This window comes from Takifugu rubripes, chromosome 14 (genome assembly GCF_901000725.2).
Source record: "Takifugu rubripes chromosome 14, fTakRub1.2, whole genome shotgun sequence".
Classification (NCBI taxonomy): Eukaryota; Metazoa; Chordata; class Actinopteri; order Tetraodontiformes; family Tetraodontidae; genus Takifugu; species Takifugu rubripes.
In genome coordinates, this window is record NC_042298.1 from 6,637,955 (window position 1) to 6,657,659 (window position 19,705).

Consider the following 19,705-nt stretch of genomic DNA (forward strand, 5'->3'; position numbering starts at 1 on the left):
TGATTGTTAATGTTATTATTGGTGTTGTGGAAAGGCCAACTTTTGCCCGTACGTGCTGTGTGCGTGATGACGTCACCGGCACGCTCGCCGCCCCGCCCCCCGCCTGCCGCGGCGCGCTTCCCCGCCGCCTCTGTCCTTCCGCGCCGCCGCTGAAGTAGCCTGGAACTGGAGTCACGTCTGTCGAGTGACAGCCCGTTCTCCGAAACTTTTCCAAGTCCGCGCCGCACCTTAAAGACGGACGCGGCGTTTTATCTGTGTTTTCGATGCATGGGAGTGTCCCGGAAACGGCGACCGGAGAAGGTAGGTCTGTCCGCGTCCTCTGCTGTCCGTTGGTCCGTCGGTGGTTCCAGTTCTGCCCGGGCCGTCTACCGCATTGTCGCCGCCACAGGCAGAGGAGCCAGGGGAGAGTGGGGGGACGCAACTTTGGGTTGACAGATACCAGACGATACGCGAATCCGCCCAGCGTCGGTGTCGGGGGTGTTTGGACGGTATTTTCTGACTGTTGAGGCGCTGAACGCTCGCGTTGCAGCGGCCGCGGTGTGTCATACACGGGTGACTTCATACTTCTCTCTCTCCCTCCCTCTCTCTTCCTTCTCTGTGTGTGTGTGTGTGTGAGATTTTTGTAATCTATCACTCGGTTTGCAGTATTTGCCAAAGACCTGACCTTACTTTAATCCACTGACGGCTCAGCCGGTGACTGGCATTGACAAAACCAGGTGATGATGTCATTGATCAGTGTTGGATTTCACCTTGCTCTACTTTGTCATGTGCACTAAATAATTGACCTGGATTGTCTAAAATGCGTAGATGTCATGTGTTTTCCTATCTGCAACATTTTTTCCTGCTCGGCGGAGCTGTGCACAGGCCAGCAGTAGTGCAGCAGCAGAATAGATGCCGTTTTGCTGTCCTTCCTTTGTTTTGTTATATCAGTGAGATGCTGAGTCTTCGGGCCATCCTAATCCTAATGTCCTCCATCCAGACGAGCACTCGACCCAAGGCCGCGTCAGCCTCCTAGCATGGCCCGGCATGGCCCGACCTGTCCTAGAATGAATGGCACGGTTAGCTGTGGCATATCTAAATACCATCCCACGTTGTTCTCAGTTGCATTAAAGTCATTTTATGACTCTCCAGTTCCACTGCTGTTGCTCTAATGATGATTGGGGCGATGGCACTGGTTGATTTGAATAGTTTACCTTCATACCGTAGTAACCCGCAGTGGGTTAGGCTGGTTTTGTTCCAGTGCTGACTCATTGTGTTTAATTAGCTGTGGAAGTTACTCATATTGCCAAGTTCCTTGCTGTAAATGTTGGTGTATTCTGTTGTGGTGAGAGTGATTGATGTGTTTTTGAATTAACGGCCACGTTTTACTGCTCGGCATATTGAGCATTCTCAATACTCTGCTGCTTTACAAACGCCGTGCCTGGTCAGCAAAATTAATTTTATACCATGACAATCCACGTTACACAAATGAAACGTAGCACTTTGATTAAAACTGCAAAGAGCAAATGCCACAGTGGAAAAACATGTTGGAGGATATTTGGTGCATGAATAATTGCAATGTGCTAAATCTGGTTTATGAACCATTCTGCCTTCGACATTGGGGACGACTTTAGAATATAATTAAGACCAAACAGACGAGCAGTCGGTGCTGCGGCAGCATTCCAGATCAACAAAAACGAAACGGTAAAGATCTGCAGGCTCCTCATAATCCAAAATACATTTGGCAGCGTGGACGTCTTTGGGGAAGCAGCAGGGAGAGGAGAAGTTCAGAGGGAGTGAAGGACTTTGGTGCTCCTCCTCTCCTCTGGTGCTGTAAAGGAACCAGCTGGACCTAGAGCAGAGGAGGAACGTCACAGAGAATAGAGGAACACGCCGCATTTTGCAGCAGAGTGACGCTTGGAACTCTTCCCTGCGCCCGAGCACATACTCTCTCTGGTGTTTATCCAAAAAAACGAAAGGGAACGCTCAGATGTTTGTGGATGTATCTCTCCTGTGTTGTTTAATATTTGTATGGGAGGGTGAATCTGTGGGAGATGGATGGGGCGGGGGGGGGGTTCAATAGCCCAACTGAGGGCAATGTGAAGGTCACCGTCATGACTACAACCCTGCGGGGCCATGTCACAGAGTTCACTGGACAGGGAACGGCTTCTGGAAGAGGAACCAGAGGCCCCTTAATGCGTCTTCTGTTATATTCATACGTCATAGGTTACAACATGGTAATATTTGAAATATTACAGACTGCTGCTATGGGGGGGGTCCTGTAATAATGAGTTAATAAGGATCTGGGCTTGATGTCTGGATATTATGGTATGCGAGGTCAGTTCCTGTGTTCATCATGTGGTAGCAAGTAGCAATGCTGGATAACGCAAATGCACAAAGACTCGTGCTGCCAGCGCGTGTCAGCATGAGTTTACTGGTGGTGGAGCCGGCCTCGGGATCAGGGGCTGAGCTCCTGATGAGGTCTCCCGCTCTGATCAGGGATCCATCGGTGCTTACTTCTTTCTGTCTGCTTGTTGTTCCTCCTGCTGCAGACAGTGTTGGTGGTCCTGACTCTTCAGCAGGATGAGTGAGGAAGAGGGGCATTTCTACAGTGTTCAGGTGGGAGACTCCACCTTCACTGTCCTCAAACGCTACCAGCAGCTCCGTGCCATCGGCTCAGGGGCCCAGGGTATCGTCTGGTGAGAAGCTGCACTTTTATTAGCACAATGGTGATTATATGTGCAGGTTAAGATCCTGATGAAAGTAGGATTTCTCTTTATTTATCAGTGAGTTGCTGCTTGTGAACAGGCATTCATTTTATTAAAATGACCTTTTCTGTTCTGGCTTTTCCCTCCTCGACCCCGTGACCAGCTCTGCTCTGGACACAGTGCTCGGTATACCAGTGGCAGTGAAAAAGTTGTGCCGGCCTTTCCAGAACCAGACCCATGCCAAGCGTGCCTACAGGGAACTGGTGCTGCTCAAATGTGTCAACCACAAGAACGTAAGACACGAACTAAACAACAGCTTGATTCACCTGTTTCACATTTGTGATGCAGGTAGTGGAATTTGGATTCTGGAAATCACAAAAGAAAACCAATTATGATGGACTCATTTGATAGAGGAATAATGATATCTTAAGGGGAATTTGGCTCGTTTATGGAACTCCTCAGTTAAAACGTTACGTTTGTGACGGCATCGAAATGATGGAAAACAACATTTGAAAAGGGAGCGGGGGAGTGAGCGTGAGTCAGAGTGAATCTAGACCTTCTTAGTGCTCTGCTCTCTACACTGAAGTGGATGTAGATTGGTGAGTAAGAGAGTGGACTAATGGCCTGTCTGTGCCTGCAGATCATCCGTCTGATCAATGTGTTCACGCCTCAGAAGTCCCTGGAGGAGTTCCAGGACCTGTGAGTGGCTCCAAGAACTTCCTCGTCGTTGTTTTTTAAGGATTCAAGTTCAGAAATAGCTATTTATTTTGGAATGTTGCATGGGTTGAACCTGCTGTGCTGCATCATTCTTCTTTTCCATTTCCTATCTTGTAGTTACCTTGTGATGGAGCTGATGGACGCCAACCTGTGTCAGGTGATCCACATGGACCTGGACCATGAGAGGATGTCCTATCTGCTGTACCAGATCCTATGTGGCATCAGGCACCTGCACTCTGCTGGCATCATTCACAGGGTAACACAGGACAGCAGCGCCACCGCTCACGTTTGTCTGCTCTCTGCTTTGAATACAATTAGCTACATTACTGATGGGGGCAGTGAAACATGAGCTTAATTTACTAATAATATATATTCCCTTTTAAAAAAATAAATGCATGGGTTTCTACCTTCCCCCCAGGACTTGAAGCCCAGTAACATCGTGGTGAAGTCAGACTGCACTCTAAAGATCTTGGATTTTGGTCTGGCTAGGACGGCCTGCACTAACTTCATGATGACCCCCTACGTGGTGACCAGATACTACCGTGCCCCAGAGGTCATACTGGGAATGAAGTACAAGGAAAATGGTAATGAAGAAACTCTCTTATAGTGCTTTTAATCCATCCTGTGGCACACTTGTTAGTTTCAACATGAGTGCAGCGTCACATCAGCAGATGGGAAAAGATCATCTGAAGTAATTGTTACAACTTGAGTCCTTTTCATGTCATTCATGGCTCATTTCAAAGGTAGTAAAAAAGACTTTCAGAATACAAGCGAGCCTCGGTCTTGAGTGACCTGACCGGCTCTCATTTCCCCTCTCTTATGTAGATGAGCAGGCACATCATTTCCATCTCTGAAGTCCAGCTTTTATTTTATATTTAATTAGGATACTGAGGGATTGCGTTTCAGCTTCAAAAAGTACCCTGGACCTTTGTGGATGCGCGATTAGGCAGGATGAAAGCGGCCCGCTCAGATGTGTTCAATTATAGGAAACATGGAGGAGAGAAGAAATGAGGCCAGGCCATCAACACGGCTGCTTTTGCTGTTACGACCGAAAAAAATGATCTCACAGTTTCCCCTTTTCCTGGAAAGGATTTCACCGTGTTGGTCTCCAAGCTTCATCACACAAGACCCTACGGGGAAATAGATGTCGTTTTTAAGGGCGGAGTGATTCAGTTGTGGTGAGAAACGATCATCAGTTGTCTACTGTTGCTCCAGTGCCAGCAGCACACGACAAAACGAGCGCAAATACACAACATCCACACCTACGAAGACATCAAATCACTTTTACAAACGTTGTATGTTGATTCATGAAGTACGTCAGCTCCCCATAAACGGTGACAGATTTCTACATTGTTGTTTGCTGACTTGAACGTGGGAAGTTTACTTAATGTGGAGGCGCCAGAGCTCTGTCGCTCCACTTCAGTGTGTGGATGGACGGCAGCATGTCAAGGCTCCTGGCTACATGCTGCGGCTGTAAAGCCCAGAGTGAGAGTCGACATCCTTTTCCACTGAGCACTAGAGAAAGCAACAGCTGTGCAAACTGATAAGCTGAGCTGCAGAGGCGAGGAAAAGGACCTGGGAGGCGGAGGCCGACTCCAGAGCCAGAGAGGGAAGAAAGCCAGTCTGGGAATGCATATGATTAAAGCAGCAGGCCGCGGCGCCACCGCTTTAGGCCGACCCGACTAACAGGAGCCGGCTCTGCGTGTATCTCACATCATTCTGATCTGAACCTCGAAGCGTGGCGTCCATCTCTGCAGCCCGTGGAGGTTGTTGTTGTTGTCTGCAATAGGTGGTGTGTGTCTCATGGCTTTGTTTTCTGGTTTCAGTGGACATATGGTCAGTGGGGTGCATCATGGGAGAAATGGTGAAGGGCAGCGTCATCTTCCAGGGCACCGACCGTATCCTTCACAGCTCGTGCCTCTCACTGACCCCATTTATTTCCATCTTAAAACCTCTCTTGGACAAAGACATTCCTCTGCTGAGACATCCAACAAAAATCTGCTGAATCACTTTTTACTGGGATTTATTCATTTAACCAGGACTGTGCTCTTAATTAACAACAGCCTGGATTCATAAATGTAAAACTGATTTGCCCCTAAAGTGTCTTAGGGACTTTAAATAATGCCTAAATCTTTTTAGTTGATAAGAATCTTCCAGTTGTTTCCCTCTGGTTCCACTGTTGCTGTCACGTCCATGCTGCTGGGTTTCCATAATGAACGAGCTCTTCAGACATCGACCAGTGGAATAAGGTCATTGAGGTTCTGGGCACACCCAACCTGGAATTTATGAACCGACTGATGGAGACTGTTAGGAACTACGTGATGAACAAACCACAGTATCCCGGAGTCAGCTTCACAGAGCTCTTCCCCGACTGGGCTTTTCCTTCTGACTCGGAGCACGACAAGTTAAAAAGTAAGATATTTCATGAAAGTTGCATTTAAATTCACCGTGATTCATCATCAGCTTTTTTAATATCGCTGTAGTGAAATACATGCCCTGGCCCTTGTATGCAGCTGCACTAATCTGTGGCATTTAGAGTTAGACATCGTGCCTCATAAACCAGAAAACACATCCCGACATTCCCAGTGGTGCTGCCCAGCACTGCAACAGGATGTCAACACTTCTCATGCGGATCGCTTAAATGAAGCGGCGCTCTGGGCGTTTTTCCACACCAACACTCTCCTTTGTTGCAACAACAGCAAGTCAAGCACGGGACCTGCTGTCCAAAATGCTGGTCATTGATCCAGAATGCCGCATCTCTGTGGAGGAAGCCCTCAACCACCCGTACATCCATGTGTGGTACGATCCGGCAGAGGCGGACGCGGTGAGAAAACCGTTCCTGCAGTGGAGTGTTTTTCTTGTCAGTATAGGAGCTCCAACTTAACTGATTTGAGCGTTTCTTTCGATGTGAAGCCTCCTCCCCAGATATCGGATAAGCAGCTGGAAGAAAGAGAGCACACGATCGAGCAGTGGAAAGGTAGGAGGTGCTGCCCCCTACAGAGGGACTCCGGAAGTGCAGACAATTTGAGTTTTTCTTATTCAAAATCAGCATGATGGGTGACCCTCATCCTGACGATCACCATATTGATGCTAATTTTAACAGAGTTGCCCTTGTTAAAAGGTCTTGACAGTATTATGGCAAAGTAGTTAATGCTCTGGTGAATTTGTAGAAAGATAAGTTTGCTTGTGACCTTGAAGATAGACCTGCTGCACTGGTCTGCTTTGTGTTTTTCTGCAGAGCTCATTTATGAGGAAGTGATTGACTGGGAGGAGAGGAACAAGAATGGACTAATGAAAGAGGATTGCTCAGGTATCTTCATCATTAACCACAGCATTAAGCAACAGGAGACAGCTAGCCCACCGGTAAAAGCATCTAACCTCCGATCCACTGGATCCTTTGTGTGTCTGTTGTACCAGACGTGGTGTCGGTCTCCGCCTCCCAGTCGTCATCGGCCAACGACATCTCGTCCATGTCCACGGAGCAAACCTTGGCCTCCGACACAGACAGCAGCAGCATCGACACACTGACGGGACCGCTGGACGAGTGTCAGTGAACATCTGGAGCAGTTGGTCATATATACAAATCAACACCACCGCCTTCATTATCTCTTTGTTATTTCATGATTCTGTGCATCCACGCTTCCCTCTCAACCTCGAAGAATAGGTCTATTTTTCTATTTGCTTTATTTCTGTGATTCCGCTGATACTTTTCAACTCCAGATTATGTTGAGAGAGCGGCCCACGTGACAGTTAGCCAATCCTTGTGGTTCATTCTGATGGAGTACACTGTACATGACTAGAGATTTTCATGGTATCATTGCTTGTTTGGTATGCCTGGATTTTAATAGTTTTATTTTTATAGCAAATGTACAATTTGTTTGGCCTCCGCTTTTTATTTGTGATGATATCAGAGCAGACAGATGCTGAACATTGACCACAGCTGCCTGCTGCTCTCCTGCATGTTACACCAGGCTCAATAGAAGCTGGGAAGTCAGTCGCGCCTCATTTGGTGCCATCGTCCCACCTTTAGCTAACTAACAGTATTGCTCATCTCCTCGTGCACAGTTTTTTAGCTTGAGTGACTCGCAGCTTTCCCTTTTGACAAATCTGGGAAACGACATTTGCAGTGTTAAAGTTTTATTTCCCGAAATAATGTACTGTAATTTCAAGATGTCAGGCTTTGGCATTCGTAGTTGCTGTGGATATGTCACTAGTAGATAAAGTCTTCAGAACCCCCCTATGACTTGAGGTACCAACGGATCTAGTTTATATCCAAATGACGCATTGTTATTATGTGAAATTGAGATGCAAAAAAAACGTATTTATTTTGTGTTCTTGCAAAGTGTTGCACACAATCACATTGAGGCTGATGTAAATTAAGCCTGACACTTCATCCCATCGCTGCATTGGCTTCAACCTCTCCAAACCATTCCATTAGCACAGGGAATCCAGAAAATCCATCAGCCACCACACGTAGAATTGATATGACAGTAAAACACAAATCATGGTGTTACACTTGCATGAAGGCATCAGTGATGTTAATAGAATACTGTAGTTCCTCATAGAACCTAACTGATCAGTTGTGAGTTGTTAGAGAACCTCGATGCTCTTGGAACCTTTATTTGGATGCCTTTTGTTTTTTGGCCTCGTGAGCCTGTTTGTGTCATCAAACTGTGCGTGCGGAGTCCTTCGCGACCTCTTCCGTGCCCTGGATGAAGTGACGGTTGTGGGGGAAGCTGGTCCCAGGATAAAAAAGCAGGCGTCTGGTGTGGATGTAACTCCTGAGTCCTGAGTGAGTCCCAGGACCTCGGAGGTCAAGTTGGAAACTGAACTTTTGGAGCTGCTTCTGTGCAGCGCCGCTTGCACACTGTGGTGGACTTGCAGAACTATGACACTATGGCGTCCCGGGGGACGGTGCCGTACACTATAGTTTCCATTTATAACTCATGTCCTGATTCTTTCAGCCATGCCTTAATGACCGGAGGAGTGGCCGTTTCGCTCCAGACTCCTCGAAAACAAGATTCTGACTTCTGGGTTTATCACAAAAGAAAAGGCTGTTTGTTTACACTGTTCACCTCATCCTTGTGTTCAGTTGGCTTCTCCTTTTCAGAAATGTCTCGTGTAATTGCAACTTTGACAAAAAAAGGAAACAAACAAAAAAACCAGTCAACGTCTGTTGCCGTTGCCCACCTAATAAACTGATCATCAATAATGTGCTTGTCATTCCTCGTCTACACGACTGGATCCTGAGTCGTCTGTGTTACTGTTTGCTCAGAAACTTTTGACTATCCATTCCGTCTTCTTGGCCTCGGTGTTCAGCTCTCCAAACGTGTCGAAGAACTGCTCCATCTCCCTCTGCAGAGTCGCGTTGTGTCGGTCCGCAGCAGCTCGCGCTCTCTCCGACTCCCCAATCTTGACCTGGACCGCCTGGTACCAGCGGCGCTGCTGGGAAAGGTTTGATTTCAGCTGGACCACCTCCACCTGCAGCTCCTCGTTTCTTTGTTCCAGGCTGAGAGCACAAGGATATCAGTGTGAGACGGTCGGGTTTGAATATAGTCCCAATATTCTGAAGCGGCTAGTTTAAAGGACATTAAGGATTTGAGGGAATGTAGGTGAAAGTTAGCTTTTCATTCTTTAATTCATCTCCATTTTACATTTTCAGTGGTCCTAAAGCTCCTTTTAAATGTCCTCAGAAAAAATGTACCCCTGCACTAAAATATGCTGACCTGCTCTGATACTGAAGTTCATTTATTGCCAGAAGTTTAATATTAAGAAAACTCCTTCTTATTATTCATCCTGGTGACTTTCACCTTTAATTTAAAGTCTTTTTTTTTTAAAGTTCAACTCTATATTTCACTTTTTCTCTGTACTTTCTACCTCATGGATCAACGTAATCACGTGTGATCTGAGTTTATGCTTCATGTATTTCAGTGGTCACTTGAGGCCGGTTTGATTTCAACTGTACAATTAATTTGAGCTGAAATTGTACATTTTTGGGCTCCATTTTGTATTTGAAACGTCTCGTAGTCCTCTCAACTGCCGACCCGCAGCACTGACCTCGCTCGCTCTTTCTATATCGGTAATAAATGAGGTATGCGTTGTGTCTAGGTCAGCAGCATGGACCCCTTAAATTAGCTCAAGCACGTTACATAACCAAATGTTTCTTGTCAAACAAGACACATTTGTCTTCGAGGTCAGTGCTACCTCAGACCCATTTCCAGGACTTTACCGTAGATAATTAATCTGCGGCTCATGGGAAACTTTAGGATATCTAGAAATGTCTTCTATATCTTTGCATTCTTTATTTTTTGTCTCTTTGCCGTTGTCTGTTCTCAATGATGGAGATGAACTCAAGATACTACCTGAGTATTCGGCCCTCGTACTCCTCCCTCTGTTTGACTATCTGCTGTTGGAGGCTGGTGAGGAGGCTCCGGAGGGCACTGGCAGAGGGGTCAGCCAGGGGGACCGGTGGGGGGACTCCAGCTGGAGCCCACGCAGCCTGATCTTCAGCGGGAGATACCTGAGGAGATACCTGCTGTTGAGAAGGGGGCGTTTGGACCCAGTGTCCCTCTTCTTCATGCTCCTTGTCCTGGTCGTTGAGGATGATCTCACAGGAAGACCAGATGCTGTTGTAATCACTCACTCCTTCTTCATCCCTCAGTGCCTGGAGCTGCCCTGGAACCCAGGCCTGGTACATCTGCTCCTGCAGGTTCCCGTGGAAGCTTGCTTGCATCTCTGTTAGCTGCCGGGGGCTGTTGGGGGTAGCGGCATCAGGGAGGTTATCGTACACAGAGAGTGCGCTGCAGTGCTCCACACTTTGTGACAGCGCCGGACTCTGGTTCGGATCCTCAGCCCCCCAGCAGCTGCCATGTCCTATCTCCCCGCCTCTTGTTCCCTGAGGTCCCTGTCTTCCCAAGTCTTCCCTCCAGCTGCAGTAGCTGTGGTCTGGCCTGGGGCCAGCCCCTCTTCCCTCACTGACCACTGTGGGAACCTCAGCTGGGGCCAGAGCGGTCAGAGGGCTGCAGGAGCCTGGGAGTCTGGTTACAGCTGGACACACAACCCTGCTCTGCACTTCCTTTCCCCTCCCTCGCTGTACGAACGGTGGGCAGTTGTCGTATAGGGGGTCCGTGGAGCAGGAACTGGCTGTGGTTGGGGTCTCATTTGGAAGACAACGCAGCTCCATGATCCAACCTGGTCGGCACCTGTAGGCGCTGCAAGTGTCAGACAACTACCCTTCCCTCGTCCGTCTGCTGTAACTGGCTTTCAGTCATTGGATTTTTTTGTTTTGTCAGCGTAATTCAGGATGCTGCAACGGTTGCTGATGGATAGATCAGACAGCAAGGTGCAGCAGCTCTGCACCCCCTGGCTTCTGTCTGCTGTGAAGTGGCTGGTCGGCAGGTTGCTGTGTGTGTGTGTGTGTGTGTGTGTGTGTGTGTGTGTGTGTGTGTGTGTGTGTGTGTGTGTGTGTGTGTGTGTCTTTAAGCAGAACTGACCTCAGCTGTTACTAAAGCGCAGCTCCTGGGAGGGACCAGGGAGTGTAATGTAGTCTGGCTCATTCCTAAAGACAGTCACACATAACTGCAGCCACAGAAATAGACAGTGGCCATGGGCGCAAAATACGAAAGACACACAATGAACCAAATAATCTGCACACACGCACAGACACACACACGATCTGTGCAGTGAAATCTCTTCGGGGATTTAAAATTCGATAAATTCGGAGCTGTCTTGCTGCAGACTGCTCACCAATGTCAAGAAAAGTAATAAGAATTTTAAAAGAGGGAGAAACTAGATGATTAGATCTTTTTTCTCCTATTGTCACTCATAAAACCAGAGAAATAAGCAGAGACTGAGAATATGCGGAGAAACCCCTCAAATGTCGGAAGTAGTGCGGTTTTACCAGCAGGTGGCGCTGCTCGCGGTGTTGTGCACAGCCTTTTCAACGTGGCGCACATGGAAATGATGCTACGCTTTGAACAAACAGCCTTATTTTTGGCATCGTAAAGACCAGATATGTTTTGGTGTGTTAATTAAACAAGTAAAGACATTCTGTCCTTATAGAAACACGACTGCAGTCAAATACTGGCACAAAGACAATTCAATGACTGCAGACTAAAAAAATAACAAATTAAATAGATAAAAACAGCTATTTGATTTTCAGGCATTTCTGTGTGTTTTTCTTGTGATGCTGACCTACAGCTAACAGGCTAACAGGCTTCTGCTGTGCTCATGCAGAATTTAAATAACAAGATATGTAAATCTTTATAACCACGGCCGTAACTGTACTGACGAAGCGAATGTGTTTCGCAGCTTTCTAAATGACAAAAAAAAATAAATAGCTGGTTACATTTTACAAATGTCTCGGTGTTTCTCTGTTTTCTTGTTTGTTTGGGGGTTTTTTTTTTATAAGGGAACCTAAAATAACCTTGAAGTGTGTCTGCTGCTGCATATTTTATCCTGCATGTTTACAATGTGAAAGCACCGCTGTTATCAGCCAAATGGAAATCTCCCTCTGTCCTCCAACGCCTCGCGCGCACACGCAGACGTGCGTCGGCATGGCGAATATGTGAACTATTCTGCTGCCGTGCTGAAACTTTGAAATGCTTTCAAGTGTCCAGATTGAGACGTCAAGGGCGGCCATAAAAGAAAAGTGCAACCCGGAACGATGCACTCTACTCTGTCTCCTGTCCCTCCGAGGCTTTGCCCTGACCTCCGTCTGTCACACTCGCACGTCTGTCACCGCCAAACTTTTCATCTTGCTGGAACCGCAGCAGCCCATCACAGCTGTAACCTCCTGGACTGCCCGGTCCTCTCAAGGACCCTCATTGTTCCCTGCACTCCCTCCTCCTCCTCCTCCTCCTCCTCCTCCTCCTCCTCCTCTGCCTCCCTCTACATCTGCATAGTTGTTTGTAGCCATAACGACAGGATCCATAGCAACGCAGACCCCGTGTTTCTAAATAATAAAGGCAGACAGATGAGAGGAAGGGTGGTTATTTCAGCACACGTCTGGATGGGGAGGAACTTAAGATGGCCTTGGTCGGTAGGATACTAGAACGCATCTCTTTGAGCTGCACAAGGATGCGTGTTGCATCATGTACGTGCGGTGCATGAACCCACCGTGCAGGTGTAACACGAAATCACGCCAGGATTGGCTACATCTGCCATCCTTTGCTGCTGTCATGAGTACAGTAGTTACCTCTCATCTCCACCTCCCCTGCAAGCTCTGCACCCGTGTGCCTGTCTGCCGCTCGTGCGTCACCAGCGTGGGTATGTGCGATGCTGAATTGGATTATCAAAACCACACCTCTGCTTCTCGCCACAGCTGCAGACATCTGCCTGCTAAAAGAAGCTTTTTATCGCTTGTAGGCTTTATTTATTTATTTTTGTTATCACACATTTAGACAACCAATTAACAGCCTAGGCAGTTGCCATGGGGACCCTTTTTGAGCAACACCTTTAATGACCCACCTGCCTTTGTGACTGACTGCACCCCCCCCCCCCCCCAGCGAGGGATGAAGGTGTGATGTGAGGCATATCTGCAGCCAACACGTCCCAGAGTTGTCCTGTATGGACACAAGTCAAAGTCAGTGGAATAAAAATTAGATGGACAAAAAAGCAGAAATGGAGGTGAAGCGTGTAAATATGATAGAATTTGGTAAGGTTTTGAGGCTTTGGTTGAAGGATGGCTCTATCTGGTGGTTTCCTGGCTATCAGTGGGGGTGGAGCAGGAGGGGGAGTAGCTGGCAGACAGAAACAGCGAGGAACCGAAGGAGGGAGGAGACGGAATGGAAGCGGTGTCAATAGAGGAGGAGGCTTGCGGAAGATCACGTGGGGTTGCTCTTCTCTGCACTGTGGGAGCCTCCACAGACGAGCTGGGAGCAGGAAAACGGCTTTTAAAGGGGATAAATCAGATTTATCGCGCCTGATTACTGCACGGAAGCTTCTGAGAGGAAGGGTTTAAAAGGATGATTCACAGGCAAGAAAGATCAGCAAATCAATAAACCAATCAATGTAACCAAATCTGCAGTAGAGGTGAATCATAGGATTAGCCAAACCAGTGTTGCCAGTTAGACCGAGCAGACAGCGTCAGAGCCTTTGAGACCTCACACACGAGTGATTCGATGCATTAAATCAGTGATCGATTGAGGGAGCCTGAATCAGGCCCAGTCAGTGTTTGACCATTGAGCTGTTGAATAACCAACAAGGTGTGTGTCACCTACACTGAAATATATTTGCTGTGGTGTGTGTGTGTGTGTGTCTGTGTGTGTGTCTGTGTGTGCTACTGAATACTGGGAGGCCTCGGCTCACGAGCTAGTCTCATTGTTGCTGTGGGAGACCGTACTGGGTCAACTGGTCAGCTGGGAGTGAAGATGATGGGAGAGGTGTCAAAAGTGAAGAGGGTCATCCTGAGCCTTTCTGCATGTTTTCACACACACACAGGCACACACACACACACACACACACACACACACACGCGCACACCACAGCAAATATATTTCAGTGTAGGTGAAGAGCAATCACTCTCAGCGATAATATTCTTGGCACATTTCCAAGCGTGTGTGTGTGTGTGTGTGTGTGTGTGTGTGTGTGTGTGTGTGTGTGTGTGTGCTGAGGCAGCACTCTGACAGGATCGCAGGTCCTCGTACACTCCATGAATCACATTGGTCTCCCTCCTGCTGCCTTTTATTGGTAGTCAAATAGAGGTCTGCAGCTCATACAGTATTTATTTAGACAACTGATAGCACACACCAACACCAGAACAAGACCAGAAGGCCTCAAACAACACAAATATAAACCTGGGATGCAGAGAGAAAAGAATATTGTATAGAAGTCAGAGCAGCTCAGATTGTTTGTCTTTACATGAAGGATTTTTTTTATGAAAATGGGGAAAAGGAGGGACGTATAGAGGAGGATGTTGAATTTAGACTCGTGTTTCTCTGTTGCCAGGGCTCCCCTCCCCTCTGCGAACATGGAGGAAGGCCGTTTTCTCTGCTGTTTACCCAGTAAACGAACAGGAACTTCACATGTCATTCCTTGGAAGAGCCACACAAAACCACTGCTGCTGCCTGAGATTGTCAGAGGAAACAATCTCTCTGGGTTTATTTTTCATCCACACGCATTCCTCAGCATGTCTGACCACTACAGGTTTTCACATCCTTTTGTTAGTCAACACTGACTTCAAATTTGACCGAAGCCGTGAGCTTTTCTCCACATAATAAAGCAGGACGTTATGAATATGTATCCAGCTAATGGCTCGTTTAAGGATCTCTCGTTAGATTGTATGAGTAGATGTGTGTGACTCTGTGTTTACGTCTGTTGAGGGTGCAGTTAACAACAGGTTGCTCGGCTGGTCTGGAGGAGGCACGGTTCACTCCAGCGTGGCTGGTTTTGCTGCAGACTGTAAAGGAAACACCCCTCCGTCTGGTTGCCGCGGTGATTATTAGTCATATACGGAAGTCTGGCCCAATTCCTGCCACATGACGGATGCTTAAGACAGCAAATATTGGGGTTGTTTGTTTGAATGTTTACCATGACAGTGAAGACATTTGTGGTCCTGAGCGTGTCTGTTCTGATGCGTCTGTCTTCTGGCTGCTAGTAGCTCCAGTACAGGAGGGAGAGCGAGCCTGAGGGATCGGACATCTTCCTAGCTAGATTTCATATCGCTGTCTTTCTCGTGGGAGGACAGAAGATCACATACTTGTGCATGTGATGGTGCACACGTCCCCCCCCCCCCACCCCACGGCCCGTGGGCACAGACATTTTCAGAATATAGCATTTGCTCCTTCCTCACAGCAGAGACGGGTGCTTTGTAACATCGTTCAAAAATCACAAAGCGCTCTTCCAAAATCTTTTACACCATCTTGATTCTTTATATGTCTGTGCGTGCGTGTGCGTGTGCGTGTGTGTGTGTGCGTGTGTGTGTGTCTGTTAAGGGGGGCTTTATTTACTGTGATAGTGTGCTGTGACAGAGCCGATCCTCCATCTGTCAGAAGTAATCTCCTGTGCATTCTCAATCCTCCATGAGCAAATGTGCAGGTATGAAAAGAGTCACATCCAGAGTGTGGTTGTGAATGAGGGACACTCTGAAGAGGGGAATTAAACCGAGTTATTTTGATGTAATGCTGCTGCAGAGGCTCGGATGCATCAGACACCTTAACACAATGATATCAAATACGCTCGCTCAAGCCCGCATATCTATAGAAAATCACATTATTGAACATAATGGCTCCTGAACAATCTTTATTTCTCATTTCTTCCTCATCTGGAAGCAGTTCTCTCTGTGGTGAATCCCTTTCTCGTCTTTGTGATCATTTATTTTAAACCTCTGCGTCCACTGAGAAGTGTATTAAAGCAAATTTAAACCGTCTTCTCCAAAGTGCATCAGGTAGACCGGAGTAGAAATTTGCTTTTCCAAGTATAAGAGGCTGATCTCAGACGGATGTGTCGCCCATCTGTGCTTCGAGTGCAAGAACTCAGGAAGAAAGCGAGATGTCTTTAGTCTATTTTTAGAGCAAGAGCATTGTTTGCTGAAGCTTTGACACAGCAACAGCTCGAGGGTGCCCGCATCAGATTTACAGTACACAGCACGAAAGCAAGGATACATCATTTCTACTAAAAAATGATCTTTATTACAGTCAGTACAGTGTGTGTTCAGACTGTCCCTCCATCAACATCTTTGCTAGCAGCCAAAAAAATGCATTCTGAGACCCGCAGATGCACAATTTACAGTTGAGAACATTAAATCCTGCGTTTGGAGTGGCTGCTCAGCTTGCCCGCCAGCTGTGGAAGAGGGAGTTTGATGCACAGCTGGACCTTTGGAACCGCCGTGACTACGATCACAGCTGCTCCTGTCTGTACCTCTGACAGAGCAAAGGAACGTCCTGTTTCATTTCATAACATTTGCGGACAAAAGAGGCCATATATTTCCCCTGCTAGTGTTTTAATGGTGACTGCTGCTACAAGAGGAGAGGTGCACAGAGAGCAACGAGGATACGGTGACGGGAGGATGAACTAATGAAGGCGTTCTCTGACCTTTTGTTACTTCCGAGCCCACGGATATTTTAAGATACGGCATCAGTCTTCAGTGTTTGAGTGTCTGAAATCACAGCTCGGATGGAAACTGCGCTAGCCCACCTTCAAATATTAAACCGAGAATTTCAGCTTAGTGTGGTTTGAATGCTTTTAACGGTGTGAATCAACTTTCCAGCTCAAAACGTCTGAAGGGCTCTCCAGTCCTCCCAGTCCCCCCACTCTTGAGACTGGGATTACACCAGATGAGCTGGATTATTTTTGCCCTTGAGCAGGTTCACCTCTGTTCCATCACCGTCAGGGCCATGTTCCTGCAGCCGTGTTACATTTTTTAAATTTGAAACATATCTCTTCTCGGACATGAATCGTACACACGTAGCGCAGGAACCTGTGCAGAAGGTGGGTGTGTGTAGCTAAAAGTACGGGTTTAATTCAGTTCCGAGTCTTCCTTGGAGAAGGGATGAGGGCTTTGTGCTTAACCTTGCGTAATTGTTTCCGCTGTCTCATAAGAAGCTTCATTAAAGGTGATCAACTCCCAGTCCCCCCCCCCCCCCCCCACACACACACACACACACCCTGCAGCCTTAATGAGCGTTCTGAGGGACCTTGTTAGGCTTGGTTCCCAGGGAAATCAATTGAAACACAAGAAAGATTAGCAGGTTTCTTCTCTTGATCAGGTTGCAGTTAAAAATCAGACTTTTATGAGCTATTTAACAGATTTAGTTCAATCAGTTCAACATTTGACATGCTGAGGAACACAGGCGGAGGGGGAGGAAGAGCTTACAAATAAGGTTTGAGGTGACATTAAAAGTATGTGGGCCACATACAGATCTTAGCCACATTAGTGCGGCTCTGATCCTCTGTGAGGCTCTGAATGAGCTTTGGTTCTCCCTGTCCGACTTCTTAAACCAAGATTCATGCCTTTCAGAGCCAAGGAGGCAAATTCAATAGAGTGCACCTCGGAATGCACATGGGATTAAAACCCTTCCTTGGCTTTTCTAAAGTGAAGTGATGCAGGTTTGTCGGCCTCCATCATGCAGACAAAAGAGCCGGTACCCGCACACCTACACCCCCCATCACCCACTCTTGCTGCCGGTGGCCATTTCTCAGCTGTCCATTAACTGCTCCAGATAGAAGCCTGCAGGAGGAGGAGGAGGAGGAGGAGAGGAGAGGAGAGGAGAGGAGAGGAGAGGAGAGGAGGAGAGAGGCATCTCTTAAAGGGATTTTCTGAGAGATAGAGGGATGTAGATAGGGGGGGTTTGTGTGTGTGTGGGGGGGGGGGGGGGGGGGGGGGGGTGAAAATGGCTGACTGAAGAGCAGCTGCTGACTGAGGGAAAGAAGATGTGGAAGAGGTCTGGAGTCTTCCCTAAAGGTTTCAGCATTTAACAACCAAAAATGTGTTTGTACATTGTTTTATGTTTGTTTCCCAGAATTCACCTGGGGTCGATCCGGGCAGGTCATGAGCCCATCACATGACACACACTATTCACGTGCATGTTTGTGGGTGGTCAATGATGGAGAAAACATGGTAAATCCACACAGAATGGCTGGGATTAAATCCAGAACCTTTAGCATTTAAGGATATGAACCAAACCCACACATTAATCCTGAATCTGGAAGCTAAACCTGATGGAACAAAACCTGACGGTTGTCTGATCTAAGCTCTCTTTGAGCAGGAGTGAGATGTGGAGCAGCAATGGTGCCACAACATTAAATACGGGACTTTTCCTTCATCATAAGATCAGTCTGGGGCTCGTTCATGCATCAAAACATCGACTTTGTGCCCCCAAACTGCACTGCATTCTGGGTAGCCTGTGCAGCCTCATCCATTGTCCTCTGGGACTGCCCCGAGGTTCAACATCTGATGCGCACACACGCGCGTTGTCACCTAACTCCATTCAACACAGCAGAAAACCAAATCCCAAATTTGAAGCTGTGTTCAGACTGGTGTTCGACCATGAGACAACAGTCTCCGGCAGGGCCGCTGGACTGACAGGTCCAGTCTCCGGGATTGGCCCACTTTGAGATTTCTATCTGGGTTCAGGCCCCAGACGGAGTCGGTCCCAGGCCTCCAGAGCTTTTAGCCTCCTCTTATCTTCCAGACTAAAATAATGAATGAGCTCCGCTCGGGCTGCGCCTGTTACTTATTCACCTGCCGTTCTTTCACAGCTTCATTCACCGGTACCTTCAAAAGCATCTGTGTGTCCACGTCTGAGTCCCTGCGTGTGCTTTATATTGAGCTGTAACAAAACCTCCCCCAACCTCTATTAGGTCCCACCAGTCATCCACACTTGACCTTCTGCCTTTATTACAAACCTGAACGGACACAAGACACGTCGGAAGTGTTACATTTCTTTGAGGAAGGTTTGAAAGAATAACGTCACGACATGATGCATGATGTCATTCAGCAGTCAGATATGTGTGTTAGTTTTAACGAGGATATCAAAGTATAAAACGGGTAAAATCTGTAAAACTGTGTTGAGGTGAAAAGTGAAATACACTATTAGCATTAGCATCAGGCCAGCTGTCAGAAACTAACCTGACTCCGCCTCCTGGCGACCTACTGACCCCTGAGCTGTTTTGATGGCAGGTCGAGTCTTGCAGTCCTCGCCATCATATTAAACGCTTACCTGAGTTGCAGTTTTCTAACCAAAGTTTGAATTTTTCATTAAATAAGCCTAATGTGCTTGCATGCTTGCTCTTCTGTGATTCACCTGTCGCTTGTGTATCTTTGATTCATGTTCTTGGCATCTTTCAAGACCTGCAGCTTCTGCTGCCTCGTTTGCTCTGACTCAAAACTAATAAGCTTTTGGCCTGTTTATTAAAAAATACCTTGTGACAGGGTGTTTGGTGACTGGGGGCTATTTACGTGGACCTGCCAGCATTAGCATGCATGCTAATTCATCAGGTGTCAGCCTGGGAACTTCCACAGAGTGCCCCCACTGCAGCACGCTATGCTAATATGAAAGGATGGTGAATGGGCTGCAAATTTATGTGAAGAGTGAGAGAGAGACAGACAGAGAGAGAGAGAGAGATTCTAGCAAAAAACAAAACAGCACTGATGGAAATGAAGTGAGGCTGATTCAAAGTCCTTCATCACAGGATGAATACAGGTGATCCCTGCAGACAAATCCAACACAGTTAATCAACAACAGACGTTTGCAGGGAAATCCTCCTGTGACAGAAGACTTTCCACATGAATTATAAATGAGTGCTTGTTTGCACCTCAACCCGAGACCGGGGAGTCAATTTTCACACACAGCTATTTAATA

The 19,705-nt window shown here is 47.3% G+C and overlaps 2 protein-coding genes across 2 annotated transcripts; one reads left to right on the top strand and one right to left on the bottom strand.

Annotated features, from left to right (window-relative positions):
* The first annotated feature begins 111 nt into the window (after positions 1–111).
* Positions 112–8,616, top strand: mapk9 (mitogen-activated protein kinase 9). Its single transcript, XM_003970391.3, has 12 exons — positions 112–300; positions 2,532–2,678; positions 2,851–2,980; positions 3,328–3,386; positions 3,522–3,660; positions 3,823–3,988; positions 5,231–5,302; positions 5,634–5,816; positions 6,104–6,228; positions 6,318–6,381; positions 6,643–6,714; positions 6,822–8,616. The coding sequence occupies exons 2-12, from the start codon at positions 2,563–2,565 to the stop codon at positions 6,956–6,958; spliced, it is 1,263 nt and encodes a 420-aa protein (XP_003970440.1). The 5' UTR covers positions 112–300; positions 2,532–2,562; the 3' UTR covers positions 6,959–8,616.
* A 20-nt stretch (positions 8,617–8,636) lies between these two features.
* LOC101064565 (rho GTPase-activating protein 22-like) lies at positions 8,637–10,800 on the bottom strand. Its single transcript, XM_003970414.3, has 2 exons — positions 9,767–10,800; positions 8,637–8,913 (listed from the first exon to the last, which is right to left on the bottom strand). Exons 1-2 carry the CDS (start codon positions 10,585–10,587, stop codon positions 8,676–8,678), a joined length of 1,059 nt encoding a protein of 352 aa, XP_003970463.3. The 5' UTR covers positions 10,588–10,800; the 3' UTR covers positions 8,637–8,675.
* Between the last annotated feature and the right edge of the window lie 8,905 nt (positions 10,801–19,705).

What these genes read in the sequence shown, in the direction of transcription:
- LOC101064565 (XM_003970414.3), bottom strand. Translation starts at nt 10,587, where the DNA reads ATGGAGCTGCGTTGTCTTCCAAATGAGACCCCAACCACAGCCAGTTCC. An exon ending in TACGAGGGCCGAATACTCAG is followed by an intron (nt 8,914 to 9,766) that starts GTAGTATCTTGA and finishes TTGTGCTCTCAG; the next exon opens with CCTGGAACAAAGAAACGAGG.
- mapk9 (XM_003970391.3), top strand. Translation starts at nt 2,563, where the DNA reads ATGAGTGAGGAAGAGGGGCATTTCTACAGTGTTCAGGTGGGAGACTCC. An exon ending in GGGGCCCAGGGTATCGTCTG is followed by an intron (nt 2,679 to 2,850) that starts GTGAGAAGCTGC and finishes CCCCGTGACCAG; the next exon opens with CTCTGCTCTGGACACAGTGC. An exon ending in ATCCGGCAGAGGCGGACGCG is followed by an intron (nt 6,229 to 6,317) that starts GTGAGAAAACCG and finishes TTCGATGTGAAG; the next exon opens with CCTCCTCCCCAGATATCGGA.